Source organism: Rattus norvegicus, chromosome 16 (assembly GCF_036323735.1).
Source record: "Rattus norvegicus strain BN/NHsdMcwi chromosome 16, GRCr8, whole genome shotgun sequence".
Lineage (NCBI taxonomy): Eukaryota > Metazoa > Chordata > Mammalia > Rodentia > Muridae > Rattus > Rattus norvegicus.
In genome coordinates, this window is record NC_086034.1 from 76850096 (window position 1) to 76868672 (window position 18577).

The 18577-nt window shown below is 43.3% G+C and overlaps 2 protein-coding genes across 2 annotated transcripts; one reads left to right on the top strand and one right to left on the bottom strand.

Moving 5' to 3' along the window:
* Positions 1 to 4433: 4433 nt before the first annotated feature.
* On the top strand, positions 4434 to 6444 carry Spag11bl1 (sperm associated antigen 11b like 1). The gene is made up of 3 exons (XM_039095006.2): positions 4434 to 4508; positions 5023 to 5169; positions 6275 to 6444. The coding sequence occupies exons 1-3, from the start codon at positions 4448 to 4450 to the stop codon at positions 6406 to 6408; spliced, it is 342 nt and encodes a 113-aa protein (XP_038950934.1). The 5' UTR covers positions 4434 to 4447; the 3' UTR covers positions 6409 to 6444.
* Positions 6445 to 8416: 1972 nt separating this feature from the next.
* On the bottom strand, positions 8417 to 15434 carry Defb11 (defensin beta 11). Its single transcript, NM_001037505.2, has 2 exons — positions 15341 to 15434; positions 8417 to 8668 (listed from the first exon to the last, which is right to left on the bottom strand). Exons 1-2 carry the CDS (start codon positions 15399 to 15401, stop codon positions 8520 to 8522), a joined length of 210 nt encoding a protein of 69 aa, NP_001032594.1. The 5' UTR covers positions 15402 to 15434; the 3' UTR covers positions 8417 to 8519.
* Between the last annotated feature and the right edge of the window lie 3143 nt (positions 15435 to 18577).

The window sequence follows — 18577 nt, forward strand, 5'->3', positions numbered from 1 at the left end:
AGGTCATAACTCTAAAGTCCTCCTGTAAATATTCCTTTACCCTGTGTCTTGGTGTGTGCTCCCACCTGAAGACACACTGTCCATAAATCCTTCTCTCCACCATGCTGGGGGAGACCCTTCTCCTGCTTCTCTTTTCTCTACCAACCCCAGCACTGTTGGTCTCTGCTCTTCTCAGCTATGTCTCTTACTTCCTCCAAATAAGAAGGGACTCTGGGCTACAAATACACACAGCTGAAGGTGATGGAATTTGGGGGAACACCTGAAGAAAACACATCCTGAGAGGTTACGCAAGCCACTTCAACAGCAGCACACCTCATTGTCATCACTGAATAACTTATGGAACATTGTGGACCATAGTCCACCTTCCTACCTCCTGTACTGAACCTTAGATTTAGGGAGAAAGCAAAAGGAACCAAACAAAGCGGGGGTCAGGGGTTCTGGACGTCGTCTGCAGGCTCAAGAAACCCTTCTAGGTGTTGCTCTTGATTCGTCTCCATCATTGGCAACCTCTAGGACCTTGTTTAGGTGTTCATTGTTCTCAGGCCTTTGGGAGATGAGACTCATTATCTGTTCTGCACTGAAGAGTAGATCCAGGTATAATTGATGTGTGGAAATGAGTTGCTTTTTGCCATCTGCCTCCTTCTGAGCAGTTTTTCTCTCTACCCTAAGTTTGACCCTCTCTGTTCCTTCATGTCAAAATACAGAGAAACACCTTGTGTTGATTGGAAAAACAATTTGTTGATAACAAAAATGGTAGGCCCTGGTTGGACCCACTGAGGAGATCCTGACGTTAGAGTCAGATGCTAGCAATCTCTGGCTCCTGTGCTACTGTGTGGACCTGGAAGCATTGCCAATTCCTGCTGTAGAAAAGCTGCCCGGATCCTCTCTAGTACACCGAATGGAATGACTCTCTTGGAGTCAGTGGTTTGAATCCACTCAGGCATTTGGACACTTGGTTCCCAGTTGGAGTTGTTTAAAGAGCTCTGGGAAGAGCATTGTTGCTGGAGGAAGTACATGTAGAAGCTGGCTTTGAGAGGTCATAACCTGGCCTTTCTTCTAGCTTCTTCCTTCTGTTTGTGTTTGGGGCCAAGCTATGATCTCTTCACTTTCTGCCCCTGCAGCCCAGCTAGAAGAACATATCCAACAGACAGACAACAGCTTTTGGGATAGCCCCCGTTCCAGTTGTTCAGGACCCACATGAAGGCCAAGCTGCACATCTGCTGCATATGTGCTGGAGACCTAGGTCTGGCTCATGTATGTGTTTTGGTTGGTGGCTCAGACTCTGGGAGTCCCAAGAGTCCAGTTTAGTTGACTGTTGGGCTTCCTGTGGAGTTCCTGTCCCCTTCAGGGCCCACAATCCTTTCTTCTCTTCTTCCATAAGAGTCCCCAAGCTCCATCCACTGTTTGGCTGTGGGTGTCTGCATCTGTCTGAGTCAGCTGCTGGGTGGAGCCCCTCAGAGGACAACATGCTCCTGTCTATATGACTAAGGGGTCTGATGGAGGTGGAGGAGAGGCGACCGGAGGGTGGACATGCCCTGGGAGAGCAGGCTGCTCAGGGCAGCTTCTCCTGCTTGTACTATAATGGGAGACAGAAATTGAGTGGACTGGATGGAGGGGAGGTGGGGAGAAACTGGGAGGAGTAGAAAGAGGGAAATGATAGTCAGGATACATTACACGAGGAAGAAAACTATCTTCAATAAATGGGGGAAAAGAAAAGAAAAGAATAGAAAAGAAAAGAAGAAACAGTGGGAGAGAAATTGAACTCAGTTTCCAGGTCTAAAATTCTGTGAAAATTTCATTAGAATTGGCAGCTTCAATAGGCTTGTTAAGATCTACAAGGATGTGAGGTTTTTAGTCCTTCAAAGGAGTTTTTAATTCCTTAGAATTCTTATAAGACGTTTTATTCTGTCCCTTTGTGTGTTATTTGAGCAGGGTCATAGGAAGGCTAAAATCATTTCAGATCAAACTGATATTGGAAAAACTGGTACATTCTGTGACTCCTTGCATGCTTGAAAAATGAAGATCTCAAACCCCCATTTCCACTGTGTGACCACAAGCACAGCACGTCGACTTTTGTCTAGTTCTGCGAACCATCCCATTTACTGCCATCCTAAGGATTCCCTGTCGACTTCCCTTTCCAAAGAGGCTTCTACTGTCTGTTCTGTCTTCCCCCGTGTGAAATTCTTTCTTTCGGGGGTGTTCTACATGCTCCTCACAGCCCTAATGGACACCGTCCTATGTCCTCCCCACAGCGTCCATGGTTCTGTTAGCAAATTGAAAATTTAAATCTCAAAACAGGGAAACGCAGCTGACAAGGCTCACCCCACTCATCCCTGAGTCTCCTCTGGGCACCTCTTAAAGGTCGAACTTGATTCACAAAAGCTGCTGAGACCAAACTGGCTACTCTAGATTTTTCCCTGCCCACATTTCCATTTCCAAGATTAATTGAGATGCCACCCAGGAGGTAATAAAGAGACAACAATATTGAAGATCTTCTCATGTGCATAGTCACACATTATAATCAACACATGGATATGCAACATGTAATATCTGCTTTAGCCCTAAAGTCTCATGTTTTTACTTCCCACCATCTAATGGATTCAGGGGATGAGATGTCATGTACAAAGCAGCACTGTAGTGTTGAGTACATCCAAACGTCTAAGGCCCCGTTTACTGTGTAACACTGCTGTGTGTGCCCCTGTTCCCAGGGCCAGTCTCCTGCATGCTCTTTTTGCTTCCCCCAATCCCCATGGTTGCTGCTCTGTTCTCAACCCACTCATGGTTTTCTCCACACTGAAATGAGTATTTTCAATTACACAAATAGCTTAAGATGTTTTCTATGTTCAAACAAAATGTATGTGCAAATGAGACACATTCGCACAGTGTTACCATAGCAACTCTTCCTGGGATCTGCTGATGTTCCTTGGAAGTCCTTCATGTAAATCTAGTTTAAGTCTTTTTTCCCTCTATGAGTGCCATCAATAATCTTTGGGAAGCATCGTTGCTGCATTCGGCCATTTTGAACACTGACCACTTTTCAATTTACATTTGCTTTGTATTACCTGCTCCCTAGTCCATAATTGTAAGTGACTGCTCTTTAAACAAGTTTTGTGTCACCATAAATTAAACTGGACTCTGCTCCAGTATCCACTGAAGCTTGAACCAGGGTAGTTGACTCATTTTCCAATAGATTGTGAAGTTTATATGGAACCTAAATCTTTCTGGGTCACCCTACCACTCCCAGAGCAAGTCCTAAAGCAGAACAGAAGGAGACTTTAGAACCATGGGGACCACTGTGGCAGTCTCACCCAGGAGATGCTCTGCTGGGATTCTCTTGGTCACACCCTCCAAGTGAATGTTTTGGAGGCTGAGGTTACCTCAGGCAGTTTTCATAGGATGGTGTACAAGTGTCTACTCCAATGTTGTATTGCTCTTCTCTTGCTTATTTTTCTTTTATTGCTGGTTGCTGTATATGTAATAACCTCAGACATACAAGTCTGAGAGTGCTGGTATGATGAATTATTCCCTGAAGAAAATACATAAGGTATTTCATGATTAAATAGCTCTTGAACCAAGGCCTATGTGTCTTGGTTTGGTCTGAACTATACTCTCAGGGATGTGCATGCTTGACAGAAGTCAGTGAGACAAAACACCCACCTGGGGAGAAGATGGAGGAAAAAGGAAAAGGGCTTGTGTGTGGTTACCACCACAAGGGAAAACCTGGCCTCAACGCTAGGACGTTTTCCTGCAGAATTGAATTGGTGTTAATGGCATCACCTAGAGGTGTCAGAGGAAGGAAAGGAAAAATGAAGATAACTCAGATTACTTAAAATGAAAAGAAAGAGAGTCAAAGGAGATGAAGGAGAAAGGGAGGGAGAGAGGGAGGGAGGGAGAGAGGGAGGGAGAGAGGGAGGGAGGGAGAGAGGGAGGGAGGGAGGGGTGAGTAAACACAGAGACTGGAGAAGAAGGCGCAGTGATGAATATTTTAAATCTGCCTGACTCCCTGGAGCCCTGCCTAGCTGGTGTGTCGCATGCTCTCATGTACGACAGTGTTCCACTGAGACAAACATGTTCTGCAGCCAGCACAGAATCAGCATTGCAGCCTTCCGTGCAAGCTACTGAAAAGTAACCATGGAAGCTGCTGCTGTGCATTTACTTTTGCCTCTCCATGCCTTTCATCTTGATTTACCTTCACGGATTCTCTTGTTCATCAAGGCCACCCAACGTCTTCAGGCATGTTGTTGACTTCCTGAAAAAAAACCAAACCCACATAACTCAAGCTTGTTCTGGGAACAGTGGGGGAAGGAAGGCATCTTCTAGTGACCTTTGTGGCTGTGCACTCTGTCTGGAGGCTCCCAGCCCACACTCCCAGCTCAGCTATAAGAGAGCCTGCAGCAGCTGCCCACCCACCCGGGGCTCTTCAGTGCCTGCAGTCCCCTCCACAGCCATGAAACAGAGACTCCTTCCTTCCTTTGTCAACCTCCTCCTTGCAGCCCTGCTCCTTCCAGGTAAAGCAGAAACATGGCTTCGTTCCTGGACCCAGGCTCTTTCAGCAGTTGTCACTTTAGGTATGGAAGTCTAGGGCAGCCATAGACGTCAGTGTGCCCTGCGGTATAGGGTGCACTTCCCTAGTGGGCCTTTTGGGGGGAAGTCAGTGAGATGGGTTCTCAGATGGTGGCATTAGTTTTCCAAGAGGAAGGATTCCTCCTCATTCTTCTATGCTATACAGAGGTCACTGAGGCTTAGATTTAGGGATCCTGGCAATGTCTCTATGATGTCCATGATGGAGGCTGGGTTCGTTGTTGAGGTGCCCATTGGTCCTGGCGTGTTTCCTCACACGCACTCTTTCCACTTCCATATCCGCACACGTACATGCATGTGGATGAATACATACATAAAGAGTTTGCGTGGATCCCTTGCAGCTCATTCCAGTCTCTTGTCAGCCCCCACTCACTGTGGAAACCCACCCCATCCTCTTGAGTTGCTGAATAGAGAGTTTCTAAATATCCTTCATTTCAGCAGGGTCGTCCAGTGCCTCGTCCATTAACCACTTAGTCACCGAACCCCCCAGTTCCCCCCAGGACGAATTTCCTGCCCAAGGAGGAAATGGGTCTGGGTTGTTGCATCACAGAGTGAAACGCTTCCCTCCACGCACCCCCCCTTACCATGGTAAGTCAAGCATCCAAGATCAAAGTAAGTTCATCCACTTGGGAAATATGGAGCCCACATGACGGGAGGTGACAGCGTGGATGGGATGAGGTGAGCGTCACTGTCTGTGGAGACACAGTGTAGATGGTTCAGTCTCCCTAGATGTCAGGAGTGTCAGGAGATCCTGCAGCCTCTGCTGAAAGTGGATCCTTAAGGGACTCAAAGTCATAGGAACCTTGAGGGGCCAAGAGGTGAGTTGTCTCAGTTCACTATGGTGACGTCCTACTTGATGAAGCAGTGACCAGAGGAGACGATTCTCCTCCTATCCAGTTCCTTTTTCCCTCAGCCTTGGAGGTCGTTTTCTCAATTGGAATTTGTGGAATACTTGATAAGTTCTGGAAGTCAGATGAAGTTCTAGCAGTTTTCTTGGGAAGCAGGCAGAGGACAGGCTGAGCTGTTTGCCACCTCCTGTGGGGACAGATACAAGGGAGTGGTGAAGTACCATGAGCCCAAACATTCTTCTGAACTCTTCTGGTCACATCCAGGCGTCCTGTCTGTTCCAACGGCCTACCCCAGAGTCAGTTCCAAAGCCACAGAGCCTGGAGGAGTTGGTAGTTTCCAAAACGCCCTTAATCTCAAAGTCATTTCTGAGTCAGAGACAGGGGTCAGCGGACATGGCAGACAATTGAATGCTGGCACATACCTGATGATATTCATTAGGTACAGTCCCACCGCCTCTAACTGCTTCCTTACCCTATGTATCATAATCTCTGCCTCCTGGGAATTCACCTCCTCTGTCAAAGGACTTAGTTCACTAAGGGAAGAGAAAAAGGAAATGCAGTTGTCATACCACAAATATAGCCAGGCACAATCGGGGGCATATGTTCTTTCTGACAATGTGCTGTGAGGCAATATTACAACATCATTTCATTAATATAGGAACTTGTAGACTTTGAAGGAGCAGAGTGCTATCTGGACTTGTGTTCATGAATTGGAATTTGAAATTATGAACACTACAAGCTATTTCATACTGTTATCCCCTGCATCATAGCCTTACTTTAGAAATAACCTGTGACTAATTCTTGGCATAAGTTAATGATATTAATTTGCACATTCCTTTTTACAGAGCCTGGACCAAATTACCAAATTGTCAACTGCAAGAAAAATGAGGGATTCTGTCAAAAATACTGTAATTTTATGGAAACACAAGTGGGCTACTGTTCAAAAAAGAAAGAAGCCTGCTGCTTACATCCCTTCTGACGGGGCTGATCACTGAAGTTGAAGTGACCTGCACACCTGTAAGGTCTCCTGGACTCCGGCGATGTTCTAGGTGTGAGTGTACTAGAGAGGACCCTAAAGAGAGAAAGACATCTCTCTCCATGTCCAGCAACCTAAGCATTTTATTATGACAAAACTAAACAACTAAGGCTGTCTACACACTACCTTACAAAAGGCTTGCTACCTTCAGACACATCTCCAGTGTCACATCATTCATGCTGGAAGATGTAGCAATAATAACTCTTCATAGGAAAGCATTCAATCAATGTGTTCATTCATTTAAGACATAATTTTAATTACTTCTCTTTGTCATGGATACCAAGAAAATGTGAAAAAGCAACGTGGGTAAGATACACATGGAAATAAATATCTGAATGGACAGAAAAAGTGAACTGGTATCTTTTCTTTAATGTGGGTGTATCTTAGACAGTAGTTGTGGAGTATTAAGAAGTGGCTCCTTGGGAAAGGTGAGAAAGGTATGTTGGATGATCAGAAATTTGTTAAGTTGGGAGACGGGGCAGAAATTTCCATGCATAGGGTACAGTTGGTACAAAGGTATAGGGACATAGAAGCATGGTTAGCCCATTGAATGGGAAGAGGTCAATTAGATCTGCAAGGGAGGTCACACCACAGAAGCAGGTGTTCTCCATGTGGGAATGGGTACAATGCCACTGAGCCCAACGGAGCACAAAACCTTGAAGTGCTAATCACGAGGGAGTTGTATCAGGTGCTCTAGGATGACAATAGCCTGTCTGTGCTGATTCTAACAACAGATTTTAGAATGTACTAGAGGTGAGAAGCAACAGGACCATGGAAGAGATGAGGGCAAACATTGACGTTGAAGAAAATCTACAACTGAGGTTGAGAAAACAGTGGAAGTGGATTTTTCTGGACTGGTGACCACAGAGGAGGAGGAACCACAGGGTAGAGGTGAGTTATGCCAACTAAAGCTACTCAAACAGTACAAGAAAGAGCATAGAGATTGTGTGGATATGTTGAACTCTAAGGCATTCACAGCGAGGAAATGAATGAGTATTTCTGAATCCAGGAGAGAAGATGAAATGAGGTCTGTAAGTTGTAGTCATTTGTTGGTAGGTACTAAAACATGAGCGAGAGCACTCCTGGGAGACCAGCTCTCTCAGTGTGGGTTTTGGTTATGGTGGGCTACAGGACAGCCTTAGCTCTGAGGTGCACATGGAGTAGGATCCTGCCTCCCCTGTTCTACAGTCCATATGCTTGTGTGCTCTTGGTGGGTCCCTCTTGGGACAGTTATTGGTGCAAAAGTGGTGGTTTCACCTATGGGCTTAGGAGTGACAACTGGTCTCTGGGGAGACCAGCTTTCTCTGGGCAGTATTTGTATATGGAGGGCTGTGGGATAGCCTTAGCTACAGGCACAGATGAAGACCCTGTTTTTCTTTTTCTTTTTTTTTTTTTTATGAGAAAGAATAGAGTGTAAGCTGTAGCGAGGGGGATCTAGTTGGAATTGAGGGAAGGGAAATATATAGTCAAAATATATTGAATGAAGAGCAAAACAAAGCAAAAATAAAGTGTGTGTGTGTGTGTATGTTTGTTGTTGTTGTTGTTGTTGACTAAAATAATGCTGATCTGAAAACTGAGACATTTTCCATAGGGAAAAAGCTTCGGTGGGACCATTTACTATTATAAATCAGGTGCTAATATAATGGCCATTCAGTGCCCTAAGCAGTGTAAGCCTAGGATCTGCAATGAATGGAGCCTTACTTAACTTTGAGACCATGGAAGAGTTACCCTTTGTTAGGCCCTAAAAGGCCTGAGACCTGTGTTTCCTGTACAGTCTTGTGCGGTTCTTCTGCACTGCTCACACGTGGTTCGGCAATAAATAAAAAAAAAAGATTGACATTGCTCAAATTATTACTCAGGACTAGGCAGGGTTTCTAGATTCCCCCTCTCCTGTTCCCAGCCAGGACATGAGGCTTGCATTTTCTCAAGTCTTTTTAAACCAAAACACTGGTTTCAATAGGATCTGAAGCAGATAAGCTTATCTGCTTAAATGTTTCCTTTATTAAAACATCAGTTACACATCTGTCACTTGACTTCCATGTGCTTCCTTCCAGTCATCTTCTCCTCCTGCAGCAGTTTGCCGCATATGGGTAACAGCTACCCAGTCTTCTGTGAGGGCGAGGACAATAGTAACGGTAACAGTACCCTCCCTTACTGTGGCACTCCTGAAATCCCGAGACAGATCTTCTTAGAAAGCCAACAACTGCAAGGAGAGAGCAGATACCCTTTAGAGTCACAGGTATAATGCCAAATATTCGAGAATGTCTTGGAGGTGCAAGATACATAGTTAATGTGTCTAAGTTCAGGGGATAGTTTTCTCCTCCAAGAATTTTCATGAAATTGAACCTTGGAACAGGTAATGAAATCACACACTTGGCAAGGATGAACAGCAGAATTATGAGTGTGGCTTTTATGTTTGATGTTTAGACTTAAGCTCCTTCCCAACACACCCACTATTCCATCTTCTTGTCCCTAAGATGCCATATACTCTATTTCTTAATGCTACAGGCATTACTGCACCGTGAACTTATTCTGAAGTGCCCCATTTCCCCTTCTTAGTCAAATTGGTTCTTCTGACTCTGGTCCAACTTTCCAGACTTCTCACCACAATTTCCACCAACACCTATAATCATTAGTGTTATACTGATATGGTTGCCTTGTCTGCCTTCTGTGAGATATCAGAGAATAACATACAATGAATCCTAGATTAGTCTTCAACAGTATCCAGGATAGGACAAAATTACTCTATGATACACCTGGTAACCATCAAGTCATAATTTTACCCAGGTAAAATTCCTGCTCAGAGGGAAGTTCCAATCCTTTAGTGCCCTAGAGTGTGATAATGTTTGGGCACAGGCATTTACAGTTAATTGACATTAAATGAGGTATTCATATCAAACACTAATCTGACTTGATTGGCAGAAAATATATACAAAGCATTTTCTGTATTTATCACCAGCCAGGAGAAGAGGCTTTGTCTGTTCAAGTTTGTTCTCTGTAAAGTTGCTGAGTCCAATATGGTAGCCATTAACTTGATGCACCCATTCACATTTAAAGAAATTGAAATTTCAGTAGGAATACTTCTATCGCTCAATAGCTATGTTTTTCTTGTAGACTCTATCAGACTGGGCATGTATAGAACCTCTGTTTCATCACAGTAGTTGTGTTGCCATGGAGATGGAATGGTATATGAAGAAAATCTGCTTCTTATACCTTATACACTGTTGGGAGAAGCATCTAGGATCAATGTCACCCAGTACATACAGAGTCCTCCTCATTGTCTGGTCTATAGTTCACATCCTATCTTTATGGCAACCTATTTCTTAAACATAATTGTCCATGACTGTTGTAACTTGTAATAGTGTAGATAAAATGTTACCAGGTAGGTTCATAATTGAACCAACCCTGCAATAGTCCATTTCTAGAGTTCATTTCCTGTCATGGAAGGTTCTCAATGCTAAGAAGAATCATACAAAAATTCTTAGTGTACCTCCAGTTTCATGATAGAATGATATTAAATGATTGTCTTTAACTAAGAAGGTAATTAGAATAGATAGAAGTGTTTAGAATCCATGGGTATTTACAGAGCCCTTTACACACACACACACACACACACACACACACACACACACACACACACACACACACACTATATGTATTATGTATTATTTATGTTTTGTCCTTTTTGATTTTCTGTATGCAAAAAAATCCCTAATATAGGCATGGTAGCAAATATCAGTAATGTGATACTAATGAAATTTAAACCAAGGGAACAATGAGAATGATCAATGAAACAAAGAATTGGATCTTTAAAAAGATAAACATAAATAAAAGATTAAAGACAAATTCTTAATCAAAATTATTAAAAGAAAGGGAATAATTAAAGCAATGGGAATCTAATAAAATTAAAATTAGGGTTAAAAGAGGGGATGTTAGAAAACAAATCACAAGAAGATTGTTATAGAATACTTGAAAAATTATATTGCCATGAATTATCACATTTAGAAGAAAGGATAAATTCCTAATCACATTTGACTCATCAAACTGAATTGAAAGGCTATAAATAGTCTGAGAAGATTCATAATACACTAACCCGTGATAATGAACCAGTAGTAGAAAGAGGAACTCCATACTGGAATGTCATAAACTAGATAAGATTGAAGAAGTTAAGACGTGCATGCTGACAGGAACCGAATATAGATCTCTCCTGAAAGACACAGCCAGAGCATGCCAAATGCAAAGGCGAATGCTAGCAGCAAACCACTGAACTGAGAACGGGACCTCTGTTGGAGGAGTTAGAGAAAGGATTGAAAGAGCTGAAGGGGCTTGTAACCCCATAAGAACAACAATGCCAACCAATCAGAGCTTCCAGGGACTAAACCATTACCTGAAGACTATACATGGACTGAGTCCCGGCTCCAGCTGTATATGTAGCAGAGGATGGCCTTGTTAGGCACCAGTGGAAGGAGAAGCCCTTGGTCCTGCCAAGGTTGGACCCCCAGTGTAAGGGAACATTGGGGGAGGCAGTAAGGAGGGGTGGATGGGGAGAGGAACAACCTTACAGAAGAAGGGGAGGGGGAGGGAATAGGAGACTTATGGACAGGTAACTGGGAAGGGGAATAACATTTGAAATATCAAAAAAAAAAAACCCTCAAAAACAAACAAAACAAAACAAAAACCAAAAAGAACTAGTTCTCAAACTATTTCATAAAATAGTAAGGAAAAGAATGGTTCCAGATTAATTTTTCAAAGTAATTTTCATCCAGCTATAAAACTGAATAAAAGTATGTGTTAATTACTTTATTGCTGTGACAAAACACCAAAACCAAGGCAACTTATAGAAGGAAGGCTTCCACTTCAAGATGGAGGAGAGTCCATCACCATCAGGGCAGTAAAATGTGGCTACAGTCAAACATGGTGGCAGAAACAACCAAGGGCTCACATCTCAAACCACAATGAGGAAGCAGGGAATCTGACCTTGGGATAAGGGAAGGCTTCAAAGCTTCAAAGCTTGCCTCTAGTGACACACTTCCTTCAGCAAGGCCACACCTCAGACACCTTCTCAACTGGTTGCCAACTAGGGACCAAGTACTAACATGTCCAGGAGTATGTGGGTGGGGGACATCTCATTCAAACCATCACAGGGCAAAACAAGTGAAGAAATATATACACAGCTATTCTATGGTGGACATAGATTGCAATTTCCTAAATAAACAACACATTAAAGAGTTCATACATGAGTATAAAGTTGGTTTCATTGTAAGGTGCAAGAGAGGCGACAAGTAAATATAACCCGGAGGACAACTACATGACCATGTCAGGAGATGTAGGAAATGGCTTTGATCAAATGTAACATACATTTATGATAAAAGCCCTGAATGACTAGAAGCAGTGCAGCCACATGGCAATCCGTATGGACGGTCCTCACAAAACTAACCCTAGAAAAAATATGTGATCCACAGCACTAGCTCCGAGTGAGGACCTCTGGCATGTAAGCTAGCACAGCACAGAGGCACTGACAGATCCATGCTTCTTCGGTCGGTATTCATGGTAGCCATGGCACAGAACAGATATACATGTCCTTAAATAGATGAGTGTATTAAACAGATGAGTGCACATGTGGAGTTCTTTTCTGCCGAGAGAGAGAGAGAGAGAGAGAGAGAGAGAGAGAGAGAGAGAGAGAGAGAGAGAGTATTTGTAAGAGAAATGATGAAAGTGTTGAGCATCATAGTAGAAGAATAAGCAAGACATGGAGTCATGTATTATGCATGTTCTCTCCTTCATGGAACCTAGAGACATAAATGAGTGCGTGAAGAAGAAAGGGCATTTGGAATATTGTATGGGAAAGGACAAATAAGGATGGAGTAATAAAGGAGTGAAGGTGATCAAAGTCCATGATATCCATGCATGAAAATGTCATGTGAACCACTGTATTGTATATTTAATACAAACTAGTTTGAAAAGCAAAAATAAATCTCATTACTTGAAGTTATCTTCTTTATTAGGGACACAAATGCAGGACTAGTGAACTTAGCATTTTATTTACTATGGTTCATTTTTACATTATCAGAATTATTGAACAATGTCATGATTTACTATTTGCATTTGTGGAATTATTTTCCACATGTGTTTTATGGGAAGGGTTGCTTTCACTGTCCAGAGTATTTTTACCTGTGATTTCTACTGAAATTTGGTGGACTAGGAAAACACTTGGTGTACTCCTCAGTCATGTGACAAAGTTCTAAAAGTAATAGAAGTCTCACATCACACTTTACAATAGCCACGAATAATATAAAATATCTTGGTATAACTCTAATCAAGCAAGTGAAAGATCTGTATGACAAGAATGCCAAGTTCCTGAAGAAAGACACTGAAGAATACATCAGAATATGAAATGACCTCCTGTGCTCATGAATCAGTAGTATTTACACAGTGAAAATGGCCGTCTTAACAAAAGCAATCTTCAGATTCAGCAATCTCTCAAAACTCCAGTACAATCTTTTAATAGACCTTGAAAGGGCAGTTCTCAACTTCATATGCAAAAATAATAAACCAACGAGAGTCATAACAATTCTGCGCAATAAAAGAATTTTGGGAGTTGTTACCATCTCTTATATCAAGCTGCACTACAGAGCAATAGTGAGAAAAACTGCATAGTATTAGTACAGAAACATGTATGTTGATCAATGGAATTGAATCAAAGTCCCAGAAATAAGCCGACAAACCTATGGACACGTGAATTTTGATTATGAAGCTAAAACCATTCAATAGAAAAAAGAAAGGATCTTCAGCAAATGGTGCTTGTGTAACTGGATGTCTACAAGGAGAAGAATGAAAATCTAGCCATATTTATTACCCTGCACAAAACTCAAGTTCAAGTGGATCAAGGACCTCAACACTAAATCCCATAGAAGAGAAAATGGGAAATAGGTTTGAACACATTGGTACAGGAGACAATTTCCTTAAAAGAATACCAATGGCTCGGGTTCTAAGGTCAACAATGGGCAAAGGCAATGTCATGAAACTGAAAAGCTTCTGTAGGGCAAAGGACACTGTCAATAGACAAAATGGCAGCCTACACATTGGGAAAGGATCTTCACCAACTCTCCATCTGAAAGAGGGCTGATATCCAAAAATATAACAAAAACAAGAGGTTAGGCACCACCAACTCAAATAACCCAATTAAAAAATAGGGCATAGAGCTAAAGAGAGAATTCTCAACAGAGGAATCTCAAGTGGCTGAAAGCATGTCCAGAAATGTTCAAAGTCTTTAATCATTAGGGAAATGCAAATCAAAACAACCCTGAGATTCTCTCTTATTATGGTCATAATCAAAAACTCAAGTGACAGCACCTGTGTGAAGATGTGAACACAGGGAAGCATCTTCCATGACTGGTGGGAGTGCAAACTTATAAATCCACTTCGGAAATCAATATGGCAGTTTCTTAGAAAACTGAGAATAGTTCTATCTCAAGAAGAAGTTATACCACTCCTGGGCATATACCCAAAAGATGTTCCTCTTTCTCACAAAGACACTTGCTTAACTATTTTCATAGCAGGTTTATTCCTAATCACCAGAAACTGGAAACAACCTAGATGTTCCTCAACTGAATAATGGATTAAGAAAATATAGTACATCTACATCATCCTGAGTGAGGTAACCTAGTTCCAAAAGGAAATGTGTAGTATGTATTCAACTATAAATGGATATTAGCCATAAAATAAAGGGTGCCTATGCTACACTCCTCAGACCCTGGACTGGGAGGAACGTACAAACAAGGATGCTTGAGTCTCACTTGAAAGGGAGAATAGAATGGTTGTGGAAGGCAGATGAAGAGAAGGGTATGGGTAGGAGAGGGGTTTGGGGTCAGGTGTGAGAGGGGCATGGGTCACGATGGTCCATACATGTATGAAAATCTGCAATTCATGGGGCTGGGGATTATCTGCAGAAAGAGACAGAGACCTGAGATAGAGGAGGCACTAAAGAATCGGAGGGGGCGTGTCCTTAGCTGAGACTGACAGCATTGGGGATATGGAGCCAGGGAAGGCTGCCTCCCATGGCCAGGCAGTAAACATGAGAAAACCAACCCCAAGTTTATCCTGTCTGTAAGAAATGCATGGAGTGTGGATGGAGTGCAGCTGGGGGAGCCAATAACAAGCCCAACTTGAGACCCATACCATGGAAAAGCACCAATCCCTGACACAATTTGGGATATTCTGTTCTGCTTGCAGATAGGAGTCTACCATGGCTGTCCTGTGAGGGGCTCCACCCAACAACTGACTCAGACACATGTAGACACCCACAGTCTAACTGTGGATGGAGCTTGGTGACCCTTGAGAAGGATTGAAGGCCCTGAAGGGGATAGAATGTCCACAGGCAGACCAACAGAATCAAGTAACTTGGACCCTTCCAGCTCTCAGAGTCTGACTGGACTACCAACCAAAGAACATATACGGGCTATACTTAGGCTTCCTTGCACATATGTCATAGATATGCAGCTTGGTATCCATGTGGGCCTCCAACAACTGAAGTTGAGTGTACTCCAGAAGCTGTTGCTTGTATGTGGGATATGTTCTTGAAGTTGGGCTTCCTTGTCTGGCGTCAGTGGGAGAGGAAGTGCCTAGCCTTACAAGGACTTGCAGTACTGGGATGGGGGGGTTACCTAGAGGGGCAACAAAAGCTTAGAGGAGAAGGGGATGGGGGAAGGATTGTGGGAGGGGCACTGGAGATTGCCAGTGAATGGGATGTAAAGTGAGTAGGTAAGTAAATAAATACATCCACCAGAATCCATGCCAGGATTTCTGCTTCTACAGGATCAGGTTTCTGCCTCTATGTCCCCAGTCCTGAGCAGGGGCTGCAGCCCCTCAGGCTTACCTGGAGTGTCATAGGAGAAAAGGAGGCAGCCTATCAGCAGCAGAGAGCAGAGAGTCCTCATGGCAGGCAGAATGAGCACTCAGACTCCTGAGAGGGTCAGTAACTCCAGCAGGACTGAGAGTCTCAAGAATGCTGAGGGTTGACTGCAGCTGTGGGTGAAGCTCATGAACTCGCCCTCCTGCTGTGTGTCCTGAGGCATTTCCAGTGTTGATGATGTGTGTTATGCTATGCTCTGCAGGGATTTTTCTTTCATGCTGGGAGCTCTATTTTATTGCTTCATGCCTGGATTCCTGGACCTTTCAGGGTAGAGAGTCTGAATGTTCTCTGTCAATGTAGCACATGGTAATATCTTTCTGGCCAAAATGAATCAGAACGACTATAAGAGAGAGAAGCCTGGCAGTCTACTAGGATAGGTCAGCTGCAACCCCTGTCTGAACAGAAGCTAAGCTGATTGAGGAATGAGAGTTTTTTCTCAGTAGTAGCTGTTGCCCCTCTTTCTAAATCAATCAATCAATCAATCAATCAATCAATCAATGAATTCACTTTACATCCTGATCACAGCCCCCTCTCTCCTCTCATTCCAGCCACACCCTTACAGATTCTACCTCTCCAAATCCCCTCCCTTCCTCCTCAGAGAAAGGGAAATCCCCCTTGGGTAACACCTTGCCCTGGGACATCCAGTTCCAGCAGGACTAAGCACATCTTTTTTCACTGAGACCAGAAAAGGCAGTCAGCTAGGAGAAAGGGATCTAAAGGCAGGCAACAGAGTCAGCCCCTATTCCAATTGTTAGGAGACCCACATGAAGACCAAGCTTGCATATCTTATACAAATGTGTAGGGAACTAGGTCCAGTATCTCCATATTCTTTGGTTGATGGTTCAGTTTCTGTGAACCCCCATGTGCCCAAGTTAGTTGACTCTGTAGGTTTTCTTGTGTATTCTTGACCCTCTTGGCTCCATCAATTCTAGCCCAAATTCTTCTACAAGAATTTCATCTAATATTTGGCTGTGGATCTCAGAATCTGTTTCTATCAGCTGCTGGATGAAGCCATTTAAGAGACAGTTATGATAGGCTCCTGTCCGCAAGCATAGTGTCAGAGGTTGGCTCTTTCACTCTGGGTCTCAAATTGGGCCAGCATTGGCTGGCCATTTCCTCAATCTCTGTTCCCTGTTTATCCCTGTGCACTTTGTAGGTAGGAGAAATGTTGAGTTGAAGTTTTTTGTGGATGAGTGGATGATGTTCCCATTCCTTTGCTGGAAGTCGTACTTGTCTACAGGAGGTGACCACTGATGTTTCCATAGTCCCAGCTGTTAGGTGTCTCAACTAGCGTCATCTTCATAGACTCCCGGTAGCCTTCCCTGCCTCAGATCTCTGGCCAGTGCCAGGAATTTGTCCTACTTATTTTCATTCTCACTCTCAGCCTTCTCCCTTACCCCCACATCTGATTACCATCCATATGCCCCTCTCCACCCTTTCCCATGCAGTTGCCCCCCTCTATCATCCTCCAATTCTATTTAATTTCTGTTCTGAGAAAGATCCATCCATCCATCCTTCCTTGGGCCTTCTTTGTAATTTGGCTTCTTTGTGTTTGTGGAGTGGAGCCTGGTTTTCCTTTACTTTATGACTAATGTCCACTTCTCAGTGAGTGCACATCATGCAGGTCCTTTTGGGTCAGGGATACCTCACTCAGGATGATCTGTTCTAGTTCTATGCATTTACTTCCAAATTTCATGATTTGCTTTTTTCTTTTAAATTGCTGAGTAGTATTCTGTTGTGTAGTTTAACCACATTTACTTTATCCATTCGTCTGTTGAGGGACATCTAGGTTGTTTCCATTTTTTGGTTATTATCAGTAAAGCTGCTCTGGCCATAGTGGAACAAGTGTCCTTGTGTTATAGTGGAGCATCTTCTGGGTATATGCCCAGAAATAGTGTAGCTGGGTCTTGGGGTAGGGGTAAGGCTATTCCCAATTATCTGAAAAACCACTGCAATTGGCTACACTGTTCTACAAGACAGGGACTTCTTTTTTTTTTTTTCTCCATCTTTATTAACTTGGGTATTTCTTACTTACATTTTGATTGTTATTCCCTTTCCCGGTTTCCGGGCCAACATCCCCCAATCCCTCCCCTTCTCCTTCTATATGGGTGTTCCCCTCCCCATCCTACCCCATTACCATCCTCCCCACAACAGTCATGTTCACTGGGGGTTCAGTCTTGGCAGGACCAAAGGTTTCCCCTTCCACTGGTGCTCTTACTAGTCTATTCATTGCTACCTGTGAGGTCAGAGTCCAGGGTCAGTCCATGTATAGTCTTTGGGTAGTGGCTTAGTCCCTGGAAGTTCTGGTTGGTTGGCATTGTTGTTCATATGGGGTCTCGAGCCCCTTCAAACTCTTTCAGTCCTTTCTTTGATTTCTTCAACGGGGGTCCCGTTCTCAGTTCAGTGCTGGCATTCACCTATGTATTTGCTGTAATCTGGCTGTGTCTTTCAGGAGAGATCTACATCCGGTTCCTGTCAGCTTGCACTTCTTTGCTTCATCCATCTTATCTAGTTCGGTGGCTGTATATGTATAGGCCACATGAGGGGCAGGCTCTGAATGGGTGTTCCTTCTGCCTCTGTTCTACACTTTGCCTCCCTATTCCTTCCCAAGGGTATTCTTGTTCCTCCTTTAAAGAAGGAGTGAAGCATTCACATTTTGGTCATCCTTCTTGAGTTTCATGTGTTCTGTGCATCTAGGGTAATTTGATCATTTGGGCTAATATCCACTTATCAATGAGTGCATACCATGTGTGTTTTTCTGGGATTGGGTTACCTCACTCAGAATGATATTTTCCAGTTCCAACCATTTGCCTATGAACTTCATAAAGTCATTGTTTTTGATAGCTGAGTAATATTCCATTGTGTAAATGTACCACAATTTCTGTATTCATTCCTCTGTTGAAGGGCATCTGGATTCTTTCCAGCTTCTGGCTATTATAAATAAGGCTGCTATGAACATAGTGGAACATGTGTCTTTGTTATATGTTGGGGCATCTTTTGGGTATATGCCCAAGAGAGGTATAGCTGGGTCTTCAGGTAGTTCAATGTCCAATTTTCTGAGGAACCTCCAGACTGATTTCCAGAATGGTTGTACCAGTCTGCAATCCCACCAACAATGGAGGAGTGTTCCTCTTTCTCCACATCCTCACCAGCATCTGCTGCGTTTTTGATCTTAGCCATTCTCACTGGTGTGAGCTGGAA